General features: G+C 38.1%; 1 protein-coding gene across 1 annotated transcript in view; it reads left to right on the plus strand.

Moving 5' to 3' along the window:
• The window catches only part of HMGA2 (high mobility group AT-hook 2), a 179,025-nt gene that overhangs the window by 10,564 nt on the left and 152,277 nt on the right, over window positions 1-16,184 (plus strand). The window contains exon 3 of the mRNA XM_087967954.1: window positions 6,019-6,069. Within this exon, the coding sequence (XP_087824080.1) occupies window positions 6,019-6,069 (51 nt within the window). The remainder of the gene's footprint in view (window positions 1-6,018; window positions 6,070-16,184) is intronic.

A 16,184-nucleotide genomic window follows, 5' to 3' on the forward strand; every position in this document is an offset into this window, starting at 1 on the left:
CTTAAGATCCTACTTGAGAGAATTGAGAAAAATATTAATGAACACCTTTGTCTAGCTAATTGCTTTGAATTCATCCTCATTTCTCTTCAACAGTTATATCAATTAGTTGTATAATAATATTACCACTGAGGAATATACATATATGGTTTAAAGAACATTTATTTGGATTCTTGTTATTCTTTCTTTAATGTATCTTTAAGAACATTTGCATTGGCTCTACTGTATCTGTGATCACTTGAGAATAAAGTTCAATGGATTCATTGGGTCTTTCAGGTAACACCAATAGGATTGCTGGAAAGATATTATCACTCTGTTGTGAAATCTTTGTCCCTTTTTTCTATTTTTTTGAACTGGAATCAGTGGTGCGATTCAACCGGTGTAACAACTAGTTCGGTGAGCACGCACGCACCAAGCGCATGCTCTGTGTGCGTGCACAGCATTTTAAAAAGCCCATTTTCAGCTCTAATACTTACCTTCTACTGCAGCCCCTGTGAAAAAAACAGCTGAGGAATGGCAAACTGCTCTGCTGCGTGAATCAGCTGTGCTCTAAAACAATGAAATAAAGCACAGGAAAGAACAGGGGTGGGCAGGCGGGGCCAAATGCTCACTGGAACTACCAGTTCATCCGAACCGGTCCAAACTGGCAGAATCCCACCCCTGACTGGAATATATCATTGTCTTTCTTATCCCTCTGAACAAAGTCTAATCTGAGAACTACATCCTGTAGAGTTTTCCACCAAGAGTGGTAGGAAATTGCTGTTATGATTATTTTTGGGGAAATATTCCACTATGACCAAATTCTCCCTCAAATTCTCCCTTAGATAATTTTATTTTTCAGTTTTGATACTATTTTATTTTTCAGTCATGATACTTTTTCAGTCATGAAACTATTAAATAATTTTATTTTTCAGTCATTTGTTTTAAATACTAGTTAGGGTAAGGCTCCAAATATTTCTGAAGTCTACTTTGATAGATGACAGATGAATACATTATATTTGAAGAACTGTTTTAACTATTAAAGGAGAGTCTCAGGAATTTGTGCAAAAGGATAACACAATTATCACTCTGGAAATGACTCCAAAATATAATTATGTTTTATCTATATCTTAAATTATTGTACATTATTACAATTTTATTTTGGATTGTATTTTATTACTATTTCATCTTAAATCGTATTTTGTCTAGATTCCATTTTAAATTGTATTTTATCAAGTTCCATTTTAAATAGTATTTTCTCAAATTTCGTTTTGAATTGCTTTTATTAAATTTTAGTAACAGATTGTTGCTGGAACTTTGCACTTTGATATGGCCCAAGGGCTAATCAATAAAGACTTATTATTACTCTGGAAATGATATGTATTACAGTAATTGTTTTAAAAATACATGCATTCTCAACAGAAACTTTTTTTTACTTACATGAAAATATAAGGTAGGATGGGGTCAGATGAATTATCTGATTTGACATAACATTTTTAGATATTTTAAATGTTTTTGAGAATATCTGTACTGCAGTGAATTAAATTAATGAAGTATATCCAGTTCCTGCCCTGAAGTGAGGTTGTAACATTTTAGTTTTCTACTACTGTGAATCAGAGATATTTGGATTATCAGTCCGTGTTTGTATTCAGTTTTTAATGTCAGTATTTTTAACAGTAATGGAATGCAATGCAACACTGTTAGATTTATTATTTGTATTCCTTTTCTCTCAAAGATACATGGTTTCACAAAGCAGTCTTGGGCTGATATCACATGTGTTCTTGCTTGTGTTTCCTATCACAGTTTTTCATTGGAGAATAAATTATAACCTTTTCTTCACTAGAAAGAGCAAGTGGTTTCAATATTTCTTTTTTAATTTCAGAGGCCTAGCTATTTCAGGATTTCTCACCATTTACAGAAAATAAATAAAATAAAATAAATGTTTAAAATAAACAACACATAGTTTTCATAAACAAATACCTTAAATATCTAGCAAGCTTAACCTTATTGTACAAGCAATTTAATGTTGACAAATAGCAATTTAGGAGTTATCCAATTGTACTGAAATGGATAGTCAAAGGTGAGATGTCAAATCTGGGTGCTAAAATTTTGCTGATCATTAGATGGGAACAGTTTATTTTTGTCTTTGCTACCATTTATGGATCTTTCAGTTTTTTGGAATTATCTTCTAGAAAAAGCCTACACATATTTTTCGATATTCTATAGAAAGGAGTAAAAGATAGTAATTCAGATTTTGAATAGAAATTGAGATGCACTTTAAAAATGCTTTCAGGATTAATCTACCTAAATTGATTTTAGATGGCATGTGTAAAAAATTGGATCCATAGTGAAAGAGGACATTGCTGAAATATTTTAAGCAATATTCACTGAATTTCATGTAAATAGTTAATACAGATGTTTCCTCATGCAGGTTGTTTGAATGTGGTATTTCAAAAAATTGCATTTATACTATGAAGTGATATTTATAATTGAATATGAAGATGAAGATTTTATAAAACCATTTTAAAAGATATTTTATTATCTAATTTTGTGCTGTTATATTTTCATGTTTCTTTCATATGTGTACATATATATGAATAGAATAGAATAGAATAGAATAGAATAGAATAGAATAGAATAGAATTCTTTATTGGCCAAGTATGGTTGGACACATAAGGAATTTGTCTTGGTGCAAATACTCTCAGTATGTGTGTGTGTGTATGTATGTATTTATAGTCCAAGAAATTGTAAAAAAAACTGCTGTAGTATTTTCACATGCTGTATCAGAATTCCTTTTACAAGGCCTAGTCTTATACAAAGATTTTCAGTAAGGAACTGAAAGAATGGAGTATTGAAGTACTAAAAGAAAAAGAAAAAAAGAAAAACATATAAATAGGCATACCACTAATTAAAGAATATGGGCACTACTGGGATTACATTTTATTTAATTTATTTTCTAGCCTTTCATCTCAACCAGTAACTCTGTGTGGCTTAAAATTCTAAAAAAAACAAACAAACATTTAAACAATAAAAACATTCAAAATATATTTATAGTGGCCAAGATACTTAACAACATTTGCAGCCCAAGGCTGAGGTACAGTGACCTCAATTTACAACAGTTCATTTAGTGGCTGTTCAAAGTTACAATGGCACTGAAAAAAGTGATTTATAACCATTTTTCAGTTACGACCTTTGCCACATCCCCATGATCACATGATCAAAATTCAGACGTTTGACAACTGGTTCACACTTATGAGCTTCGCTGTATTCCAAGATGTACAGTCCCCAGCAGTTCTTGAAAAACAAAAGCCCACACACCCCCTCTGAACCCCACCAGAGGCTTGAAGGAGCTGGCAAGAGGATCAGTCTCAATCCCTGAAGCTAGGCAGAAGGCAGAACAAAGATGCTCGACAAGGCAGGAGACCCAAAGGCTTGAATTAGTCCGCCCGGCAAGGCACGATGTCAAGGCACAAACCAAAGGGCCAAATCATAAGTCCAAGGCAGGAAACCCAACAAGGCTGGGATATGAAGCAAGACAACTGGACACGTTGTTTCCAGCAATGTTCTTCTCCTTGAACAGGCTTAAATAATTAATGCTGGGACAGCCCCTCACGATGGATGAGGTTGCTGCCTTGCAAGTAGCCTGGCTGACCAGTGTTCGTGTTGCCTCAGCCCTGCACACCCTTGGATTAGGGAGTGGGTTAGCTCCTCTTCCTCATGGCCACTGGCAGCTATGCTCTCTCCCTGCCTAGAGTCTCAACGCTACCATGCTGCAGTTGTGATGCCCTCTGCCCGAGCTCAGCTGACTGTCCATCCAGTTGTTCCAGCTGCAGTTGCTCTGTTGAGGTGGAGCCTGCTGCTTCCTGATCCACATCTACACTAGCCCCCAGGTTCACTGTCCTGTCTCCCCCAGAGGTGCCAGGGACTGACTCATCCTCCTCATCTAAACTTAAGTCTGGAGAGGAGATTGGATGCATGTACAGAGGTATAACCAGCAAATCAATCACTCTGGTGACCATCGGGAGACCCAATAAGGGTGAGGAAATACTTAAGTTTCTCCACCCTTACCACCATAAGGCAGACTCTTAATAGCATGTCCAGTTGTCTTTGCTCTTTGTCTTTCATCAGTAACACACTACCTGCTTTATTTCCCTCAGTTCCATCATATACGATAGAGAATATCGGGAATCATGGAGAGGCCATTCAGCCACAATCCAATCCAAAGCTACCACAGTTTTACTAATCCATTTGGTCACTAAGGCTTTAGTCAGACCAAACAGCATCTTCTTCAGAATAATTGGCTACATTAGTTACTTGGGGTGGGCCCAGGTAACAAAGGAGGGTGGCACTTGAGAATTGGAGACTTACCAGATAGTGATCTGACCATGGCAGGGGAAAAAAATTAATATTTTCCCCAAATCCATAAAGCTCTGCCATAAAAAACAACAGATCAGGTATATCACCACTGTGATGAGTTGGCCTCTGGATGAGTTGGGTCTTGACAATTCGACAAATGGCTACTAACTCCTGAGCTACCTCTGATCCTTTGCCAGAATGGCAGATTGAGGTTCTCCAGGATTAAGAGTCCAGGAAACTCTACCGCCAGCCCAGTCACAGAATTGAGGAGCTTAGGCAGGGAGGTCGCTATGCAGCAGGAAGGCTGGTATAATATAGCAACAGATCCAGCTGACCCCTCCTGCTACATAAGAAACAGCATCTTATATCTGGTAATCTGTGGAGCAAGGCTCCCGGATGCCTTCCTAGTATCCAGACAATCACCGCCACCCGCCACCCATATCACCTTTCCTGGAGTCAATAATATTAACGTATAGGGCTGCTGTTTATAAGTAATGCAGGGGAAGTGCTGCTTAAATCTTAAGACTGCAGTCCTGTGAGAATATTTAATGGTTATCATTGGAGTCAGGAGGTGGCTTCACATTTTGCCCTTAGCCAGGATATAATTAGCTAGGTTTTGCTTTGGTCTGTTTATCAAGCTAATCATTTCTTAAAAAATTTATATGAACTCACCAAATTATTCTTTATTGAATTGCAGCTAAGCAAGCTATGGCTTAGCATGTTTTATGAACACATCCATTATAGAAGTTAAATCATGGTTTATGTAATTGTGCTTTGTGTGAACCCAGATAGAGCCCTTATCCAAACAAGTAATAGTTATAGTTTTGTACAATGTGTTAACCTATTCAAGGAAATTTCCTTTTGAATAATAACATAGAATGTAAATGGTATAAGTATTCAACATTTTAAATGGCTTTTTATCCACTTTTGCAAATCACTTGGGAAGGTACGAAAAACTAAAGCCTCCACGCAGGATACCGTATTAATTCAGTTAAATTCATTCAAGAATTTAACTTCATACAATTTTTTATTTATTTATAGGATTTAAATTAATATTAGTGCTTACCCCCGAAATCGTGTTTAGAATTGGAGAGGAGGAAATTGAAATAACTTTTTAAATAAATGTATCTTTTGAGTATGCTCTGAATTGTGTAATGTTTAATTTATGTATAGACAGTATGTTTCCTGATCTTCTTACATTCCTCTAGTCCCAGCTTTTTTATGTTAGCAGTCATTGCTAACATTTTGAGTTTGTTTTGGCCCACAAACAAAGAAAAGTTCCTTAAACAGATACATCCAAAGATAGTTTTTGTCAAGAATGTTGATTTGCTTTCCATACATTCTTATCAATAGTCTAGACACATGAAGATCACAGTGAATAGTATATCTTTTTTTTTTTAAAAAAAAACCCATTTCCTTCCTTAAACAATGAACTTTTCATTCTGTTTTATGAAAGGATGGTTGCAGCCTTTCTCCAAAAGGGAAAAAAGAGAAAGAATGGGGATGGGGGAGAAAGAGTAAGATAGTAGCAGTTTTTCTTTCTTTCTTGGTAGCTGCCATCTATTCAGTAGATAAATAAAAGAACAGTGTTGCAGGAAGTATGCACTAGTTAGCCCAATACCAAGATTGTCTAATAATGTAATTACAAATAATTTGGATCTATATCATGTATCTTTGTTTTTACAGAAAGCAGAAGCCACTGGAGAAAAACGACCAAGGGGCCGACCCAGGAAATGGGTAAATACTACTTTACATTTATAAGTATAGCTATTTCATCCTCCAAACATAGCATTAATATAGATGGTTATCTTGTTTTTATTCATTTAAATTCATTGCTATTTTCTACTTAATTTATCTTCTAGCAGATTCTAACCTGGCTTTAATGATTGATATACTTAGTTAATAGCCAGGATTCATATCAAACAGGTAGTATGGTGGCCCTGCAGGAGGCAGATTCCAGAAAGCTGCAGAGAGCAGAGAGCAATATCAGAAGTAGAAGAGAGAATGGTAGTCCAGCTTGGAGTAAATCATCCTTCATCTTTCTGGTGGGGCTATATACATATACCTTCTCTATATTTGTAGGTTAACCTTGCCTAATTTGCCTCATCAGTTTGTGTTATACCATAACTGCAAGATGTCTGTTAATTATATTGGCTGGGACTCCCAGGATCTGTTAATTCAAATACCGTATTTGCCGGCGTATAAGATGACTTTTTTGCCCCGAAAAACATGCCTCCAAGTGGGGTCGCCTTATACGCCGGTATATCCACTGCCGGCTTTCGGATGCTTGTTGGACGCAGCGAAGGCGCCTCTGGCTTCCCGGATCCCCTGCGCCGCTTCCGCTTCATCCCGCTCGCCTCGCTCCGCCCGAGGCTGCAGCCTTCCTGCTCTTCCCACGGCCCTGGCACTCCGCCCTGCCGCTGCAGCCCCGGGATTTCTGAGAGGCGTTTCTGGTGGTGGTGGGGGGTCGCCTTATACGCCGGGTCGTCTTATACGCCGGCAAATACGGTACATTTGGGTAGAGTAGATTAGAAAATGTGGTTATAGATAGATGTTGGTAGAAAAAAAACCACAAACAGAAGTCCTGCATGCCTGATGTTGCAGCAATTTTGTGCTCCTGATTGTTATCACTTGTTTGTTTTATCATTATCCCCAATCATACCTTCACTTTCTTTGGCCAAAGCTTACTCTTCTTTCTGGCTATAGCATTGGTATTGGGAGGAAAGGTCTGGACTTTTTGTTACCTCTTCAGTGAATAGTAGAAGTAGTATACTGATTTTGTGGTAATAGATACTAGATTGCACATGTCATTGTATGTGTAAATATAGGCACATAAAGTAGGCTGTAGGAGCTGATTAATGGTTTTTTTCCTGGACCTCTGAAAACTGCAAGCACTGCTCAATGAAAGTGTTGAAAGAAGGCTCATGAAGAGTAACTAGTTTCCTACCTTTAGACTCTAATTTGCGCAGAGACTTTATTTATTGAGTGGAAATAGTTGTGTGAGCCTTATCAGCATGAATGAACCTCAGCTCTTGTTTTTAAAAAAAGAGAATGAGATAGTTTGTTGGGTAATTCAGTTACAAAGGTTAAAGAGGGGTTTATCAGGCATCGGAAAGTGATTATGAAAGAGGATAAAATTCAAACAGAGTGTATGCAAAGATAAGATTAATAAACAAAACTTCTTTGTTTCTTTCTGTGGTGTCCAGGGACAACTCTGCCTCAGAGTTCAGAAACTTATACCAAACAACTCAATGGTTTATATTATTTATCCTCTTTGTGTGAGCGTCGTTGTTGCAGCCTCGAAGCTTCTAAGTAAAATATACCTTCCAAGGCTGACACTTTGGGCTACATCAGAAAAAAATGGCTTAACCAAAGTGAGCTTGGGTTTTCAAGCCAATCTTTAAATCAAGGCATACATATTCACAACCGTGGAAATTGTATATTTTTTTTAAAGTAGGGATAGTGTAGCTAGAGTAGATATATGGATTAAGGTTTAGTTTGGATTCATTCTCTCACCTGCATCCTAACACCCTATCAGTAGAGTTCAGAATTTTGCTTTGTGGATGCTTGATTCAGGCCATATTAGTAATGTCAGTGCCGTTCCTGTCACTGTAGCTTCTTTCGCTGCACAAACTATTGCCACTGTCCAGGTAGTGTGAAGAGATCTAAAATAACATCTCAACAGGCATGTAACAGCTCCACCATTCCCATTTTCTTTTATAAAATGAAGAGGAGCTTATAGCTCCTAAAAGAGGACGTTTTTCAGACTACCAGATAAAGTGTTGGGGCAGACAATGACAGTACAGATCGCTTTTCCCTGCAAAAGCACATCTCCATGTCAGAATTTGATTAAATAAAAAGTTAGAGTCAAAATGCAATTTTTCTTCCATGTTGAATCCAAGAATTAGAAATCACTAGGAGAAGAATTTCTACATCAGCATGTAGGCTCCCAATCATTGTTAAGCTTTCTGCTAACACTTCAGCTATTGTTCTTTTTACTTAATCATATTTACCAAAGTTTAAAAAGATACATATAAAATGAATTAAAATTAGGTTAAATCTTAGTTTTGTTCTAGCCAATGCATTTTTTGTTGAAAGATGCCCCGTCACTCAAAGGGAAGTGCAACTCCCAGCCCCCACCCCCCAAAACACTTGTACTCTAGAGATGAGATAACACACATAGAATGGGATGTTGTCCTACTTTATTCTCACTTCAACAATCATATAAAGTAGTTTCGTGACTGGCCCAGATGTCCAGGTGGGCACTGGGATCTGCATTTTGGTCTTAATTTTTACATAAGATAGCCTCACAACTATGATAATGTTTAATGGCAGTCTGGTTTTAAAAATAATGTTTGATAGTATGTTGCAGTCTGAGATGAAGAAATATTCTCTCTGGAGAACATTTAAAAGGACAATGCATGAGTTTTGTAGTTATTTGGTTTGTACCAATAAATGGAAAAAAGATCCCTTTATCAAACTGACAGATGCAGCCAGACTTTTCTGTACAATGATGATGATGATAATAATTTATTGAAGTTATATGCTGCCTGACTCCCTGTGACTCCAGATGGTTTACAAATTATTAAAAACATTTAATACAATAAAAAAAACCAAAACAGCATAAAATGAAAGAACATAGCAGAGAAATAAGCTGGGAAAGGGGGCAAAGAAAAAGAAGAAGGGGTGTCAGTTGTGCTGGGAAAACACTTGCTGTAATATATGTGTAATTGTCAGCTGTAATCTTGAAAATCCTTTGTGAACTACTCAATTTATCATATAATTTTCCTCAACAATCATGCTGAACAATTATTAGCTTTTTGAAATACATACTCACACACATACATAAATTTATATTATTCTTTTTGCAAATAACTTGTAAAACATATGTCACTTTCCTCCTTATATTTTCCCCATAACAACTCTGCAAGTTGAGTTGGGCTAAGAGAGTGTGACTGGCCCAAGATCACCCAGCTGGTTTCCATGGCTAAGGTGGGACTAGAACTTGCAGTATCTTGCTTTTTAGATTGGTGTCTTAGCCACTAGACCAAACTGGCTCTTGCTTCTATACTGTAGAATAGAAATAGTTTATCCTTAAGCTAGGCTAGCATGATGTATATTAATTATTGAGGAGCTATATTCTATCTTTTCATTTTTTTTTATTTCTTAAATATTATGATGCCCCCCAAGAATATGCTTTAATATATGTTAGCCCAGTGGTGGGATTCAAATATTTTTACCACTGGTTCAGTGGGCATGGCTTGGTGGATGTGCTTTGAGCACATGCACACACTTTGCGTGCATGCGCATGCCAAACACGCACTTTGCGCAGGCACAGAGGCGTTTGCACGGGCACAGAGGCTTTCTAACTCACCCCCTGCAAGCCTGCATGATCCCATCGCTTCAGCAGCTGCCGTGCAGCACTCTTCTGTGTCACGCAAAGCAGCTGCACTTCAAATTCAGAGGATAAAGGTGAGTATGGGAGCCCAGGCGGGCAGTTGGGCCCAATAGCAGAGCGGCGGAGTGAACTGGTTTGGTCTCCGCTGCTCATCGCTGCTACCGGCTCTGCAGAACCGGGCCGAACTGGTAGAATACCACTACTGTGTTAGCCTGAATATATAACATGTACATTACATGATCCTGCCTTGAACAGGGCTGGACTTGAAGATCTCCAAGGTCCCTTCCAGCTCTATGGTTCTATTTTCTGTGATTGAGTGAATCTCATTGATACGGTAATTCATTACACATGTCAGAGATCTGATGAGAAATATGTGCATGTAGAGTTGTTCTCTGCTGAAAGAGCTTAGGAAGGAGCTCCCTATTTGCATTAGACTATACCAAGACCTCTGTACTGAGAGCAAAGTATAGCAAGACAAAAATCAATGAGATGTGTTATCTAAAGCCATAGGGCCTTATGCATTTTACAGGCAACTCTTGTCATATACAGTATCTCACAGAAGTGAGTACACCCCCTCACATTTTGTAAATACTTAAGTATATCTTTTCATGTGATCACACTGAAAAAATGACATTTGGCTACAATGTAAAATAGTGAGTATCCAGCTTGTATAACAATATAAATGTGCTGTCCCCTCAAAATAATGCAACACACAGTCATTAATGTCTAAACCCCCTGGCAACAAAAGTGAGTACATCCCTAAGTGATAATGTCCAAATTGGGCCCAAGTAGCCATTTTCCCTCCCTGGTGGTATGTGACTCATTAGTGTTACAAGATCTCAAGTGTGAAGGGGAAGCAGGTGTCTTAAATTTGGTGTTATCACTTTCACTCTCTCATACTGGTCACTGGAAGTTCAACATGGCACCTCATGGCGATGAACTCCCTGAGGATCTGAAAAAAACGAATTGTTGCTCTACATAAAGATGGCCTAGGCTGTAAGATTGCCAAGACCCTGAAACTGAGCTGCAGCACGGTGACCAAGACCATACAGCCTCGCCATGGTTGACCAAAGAAGTTGAGTGCCCGTGCTCAGTGTCATATCCAGAGGTTGGCTTTGGGAAATAGACGTATGAGTGCTTCCAGCATTGCTGCAGAGGTTGATGCGGTGGGGTGGGGTGGGATCAGCCTGTCGGTGCTCAGACTATATAATGCACGCTGCATCGAATTGGTCTGCAGGGCTGTCATCCCAGAAGGAAGCCTCTTCTAAAGATGATGCACAAGAAAGCCCGCAAATGGTTTGCTGCAGACAAGCAGACTAAGAACATGGATTTCTGGAACCATGTCCTGTGGTCCGATGAGACCAAGATAAACTTATTTGGTTCAGATGGTGTCAAGCGTGTATGGTGGCAACCATGTGAGGAGTACAAAGTGTGTCTTGCCTACAGTCAAGCATGGTGGTGGGAATGTCATGGTCTGGGACTGCATGAGTGCTGCCGACACTGGGGAGCTACAGTTCATTGAGGGAACCATGAATGCCAACATGTACTGTGACATACTGAAGCAGAGCATGATCCCCTCTCTTCAGAGACTGAGCCACAGAGCAGTATTCCAACATGATAACACCCCCAAACACACCTCCAAAACAACCACTGCCTTTCTAAAAAAGCTGAGGGTAAAGGTGATGGACTGGCCAAGCATGTTTCCAGACCTAAACCCTATTGAGCATCTGTGGGGCATCCTGAAATGGAAGGTGAAATGTGTGCAAGGTCTTTAACATCCACCGGCTCCGTGGCGTCATCATGGAGGAATGGAAGAAGACTCCAGTGGCAACCTGTGAAACTCTGGTGAACTCGATGCCCAAGTGGGTTGAGCCAGTGCTGGAAAATAATGGTGGCCACACAAAATATTGACACTTTGGGCCCCATTATTACTGAGGGGTGTACTCACTTTTGTTGCCAGCAATTTAGACATTAATGGCTGTGTTTTGCACTTCTGTGAGATACTGTAAGTTCCGTTTAAACTTTAAAATGACATTGGAGTTATTTTATGATTAATCAAGTATATTTGCAGCAAATATTTCTCAAAATATTTTTATAATAGGGTTTATAGATATTTTTTAAATTATAGTTCAGAAAAGACAGAAGATGCATTTTTAATAACTCCCTAATTTGTTTTTGCTAGATTTGTGAATTATACTGTATGTTGTTTATCAAACTTCATGAAGTATTATTTCTGCTGTGTCCTTCACTATGTATATAAAGAGATGCATTAGCTAACAGATCTCAGTTAGTTTAATGAAATATTTTAGATTTCCTAAACTATGAATCCCCTGGTGAAACAAACAAATAAACTCTGTTACCTTGCTTTAATTGTTTTGGTGTATTAAATGCATAAAATAACAATAATATAAACTTGTGCAATTAAATACAAATGAAATCTCTTTTAATTATTCCTGTGTCACGTAGAGAAGGCATGCTTTATTTTCTTCATTTTTTTTTAAATGAAAAGGATAGACAGCATGAAATATTATTAATCATTTATCACATCAGAAGAAGAAATCAAATTTTAAAGTCAGTTTGAATTTTAAAATCTATTTGAAAGCCCTCTCAAATCAAGATTTGAGTTGCAGTGCAACACTAAATGCCTAAATCCAGGTATGTGCCTAAACAGTCAGTCTACAAATCAGAAATCAATCATTTATATTTCGACAAGTTCTTAAAAGCAAAGATACTTCAATAAAAATGCTCAGTAGTTTTGGTATCTACTTTATGATGCTTTAATAGTTAATAGTAGCATTAATGATCAGCAGTGATTAGCTAGCATGCTAACTTTTTCATTATTCCTTGGATGCCAGCTGCAGTATAGGGGTTAAAAAATACTTCTGAAATTTTATCTGTTATTTTCAGAACATGTTAATTTTTAGTCTCTGCAATGGAAGCTTGCAGCTTGTTTACTTCTGTTAGACTTTGATTGAAAGACTGGGGTTTTAATCTAATTATCGTATTTTTTGCAATATAAGTCGCTCCAGACCATAAGACGCACTTAGCTTTTGGAGAGGAAAACAAGAAAAAAAAATCTGTCGCTGTCTCCCAGCAATTTGCCTCCTTGCAGCAAACAGCCCAGTCAGCTTCAGCACAGCCTGATTTAGCACGAGCAGCTGATTGGTGGTTGGATCAGCCTCCTGAAATACCACCAACCAGCTGTTCCACTGCCTATTGCTGCTGCCTATCTCTGCCTCCACGTGCCCCCCTGCACCCCATTTTTGGCCTACACGCATCCCGTTTTTGGCCCATTCCAAGCAGCGGGGATCGCTGCCACTTATCGCTGCCAATTGCCAGGGGCAGCAGCAATCTCCACTGCCTGGAACAGGCCAAAAACAGGATGCATGGAGGCCAAAAATAGGATGAGTAGAAGCCAAAAACAAGACACGTGGAGGCCGCAAATGGGGCATGCAGAGGTGGTGTGAGGCAGCGAGGGCAGCAATGGGCGGTAGTGATCCCCACAGCCTAGAACAACTGATCGGCGGTATTCAGGGAGGCCGATCCAACCACCAATCAGCTGCTCGTGGTAAATCAGGCTGTGCTGAAGCTGACCAGGTTGCAAATTGCTGGGAGGCAGAGGCTGAAGGGTGGGGGCTGGCAGATGGATGGGGCTTCAGCAACATTTGCTCTATAAGATTCACAGACATTTCCACCCATTTTTTTTTGGGGGGGGAGTGCATCTTATAGTGCACAAAAATAGGGTACATATCTTCTCATTGTTAGAATAATGGACCGAGCTTATTTTTGTTCAATAATACAAGTAGTCATCCACTTACAACAGTTCGTTTAATAACTGTTTAAATTTATGACATCAGTGAAAAAAAGTGTCCTATGATCGTTTTTTCACACTTATGACCATTGCCACATCCTCATGGTCACATGATTTACATTTGGATGCCTGACAGCTGTTTCACATTTATGATGGTTGCAGTGATTACCTTTTTGCAACCTTCCGACAAGCCAAATCAACAGGGAAACCGGATTAACTTAATAACCATGCTACTAATTTAACAACTGCAGTGATTAACTTAACAATGTGGTAAGAAAAGTTGTAAAATGGGGCAAAACTCACTTAACAAATTAATCACCATAATTTTTTTGGTTTAATTGTAGTTGTAAGTTGAGGACTATCTTTATATGATGGGGAACTACAAGGTGAGAATAATGAGGATTTGCTGCTACATACTCCCTTTCCCAAACTGATTAGAATAAAAATAATTCTTTTTTTCCTTATTACTCTTTTTTCTTAATCTTTGATCTTGAGCAATTGAATTAGATTTTCCCCCCATATTTCTTCCATTGTATCAACATCTAGCAAAAATGCATTTGAGAAAGTCTGTTGTGATTGCAATTGAAGGTTTCCTTGATTCTCCTCTGAAAAAACAAGTACAGTAGGAGGACTATATTTAGAAGTGAGAAGTTATAGCTATTGACAGGTTTCATAAGTTTCACTTTTTAAACAATTAAATTGCAGAATTTGTTATGCTTTTGTAGTAGATTTGTTTTAAATCTTCCATGGAATAGCATTGACATGTACATATTAATTCCTATTTCATCAAATGATTTTTTTTCATTTTTAATCTTAAAAGCATTTAAAATATGTACACAGATTATATGTCCTGTATGAAAAGTACTTATAATCCAGTGTTTACAGGAAAGCACTATTAATTTTTGTAGTTCACCCTTACTAAATAACATGAAATATCTCAGCACTATGCGTTTTAAAATCCATCTTGTATGCATCTTTACCACTTCAGGATGAAGGTCTCAGTCATTTCTTTTATCTAGTTTCTTTCAAATGTAACTGGTTGTCATCCTTTTGAATGTATTTTGATAATATAAATAGTTTAGGAACTGACTGCTGTATCTGTCTTGCAGTCTGAACATCTATAGCCTTTAAAAAATAGGAACTGCAATAATATAACTGTTAGAACGATAGTATTTCAGTGCTTGTTTGGTGTGCTGGTCTCCTAAAGCATAGTCAAGAAGTGTATCATAAGTTGTCAATCATTCTGTGCTATTATAGTGGAACAGAACAGGGATGGCAAGGCCCCTCCCATTAGCCTAATTTCTCCATTCATCTTTCTTTCCTCTCAACTCTTATTAGCAGCCAGATTTTCAGCATGTTATAATAACAGAGGAAGTTGTGTTACAGTTGACCAAATGAAACAGACTTCTGTCAGTCAGCCTAGCACAGTATTGACTATGTTGACAGGAGTGGCTGTGTAGTTGCTGACCAGTCTTTCTTAGGTATTCCTGAATATGTTAAAGTTTAAATCTGGAACCTCTTGCCTACAAAATGTATTCTACCACAACTTATGCTGCGTCACCTGTAAAGTCATGGAATCAATTATTAACCAATCCATCATCCTCCACTTTTTAGAGACAAATAACCTACTCTCCAATAAACAATTTGGTTTCAGAAAAAAACTATCCTGTAATCTGCAACTCTTACACTGCAAAAACATATGGACGACACAACTCGACCAGGGCAAAGCAATAGACGCAATCTACATAGACTTCTGTAAAGCCTTTGATTCAGTGGTACACGACAAACTACTCCTAAAAATAAAATCCTATGGTATCTCTGGACAACTGAATAACTGGATAGAAGCATTCCTGTCAAACAGACAACAAATGGTCAAAATTGGGAGCGTCCTATCAAATTCAGTACCTGTCAATAGTGGTGTCCCCCAAGGCAGTGTTCTAGGACCAACTCTCTTCATACTCTACATAAATGACCTCTGTGATCATATTAAGAGCAATTGCGTTCTCTTCGCTGATGATGTAAAGCTGTTCAATACCACAGACAATACTGCTACCCTACAAAAAGATCTTGACTATGTATCAGAATGGTCAAACAAATGGCAACTTCAAATCTCAACAAATAAATGCTCTGTCTTACATATTGGCAAAAAAAAATCAGCAAATAAAATACAAGCTGAATAGTCAAGATCTTGTTGATGACCCAAGCTCTGTAAAGGACCTTGGAATACTCACCTCTAATGATCTAAGTGCTAGAGCCCACTGCAACTACATAGCCAAAAATGCATTAAGAGTTGTTAACCTAATTCTACGTAGCTTTTTCTCTGGTAATATCACACTACTAACCAGAGCATACAAAACATTTGCTAGACCAATACTCGAATACAGTTCATCAGTCTGGAACCCACATTACGTATCTGATATTAGCACAATTGAGAAAGTCCAGAAATATTTCACAAGAAGAGTTCTCCACTCCTCTACTCGTTGTAGAATACCTTATGCCACCAGACTTGAAATTCTAGAACTAGAAAACCTTGAACTACGCCGTCTTCGGTCTGATTTAAGCATGGTATATAAAATCATACATTGCAATGTCCTACCTGTCAATGAATACTTCGGCTTCAACCATAACAACACAAAAGCACAC

The sequence above is a fragment of the Notechis scutatus genome, chromosome 6 (assembly GCF_049901735.1).
Source record: "Notechis scutatus isolate UNSWTSFEM ecotype Mainland chromosome 6, rNotScu1.2, whole genome shotgun sequence".
In the NCBI taxonomy this organism is placed as follows: Eukaryota; Metazoa; Chordata; class Lepidosauria; order Squamata; family Elapidae; genus Notechis; species Notechis scutatus.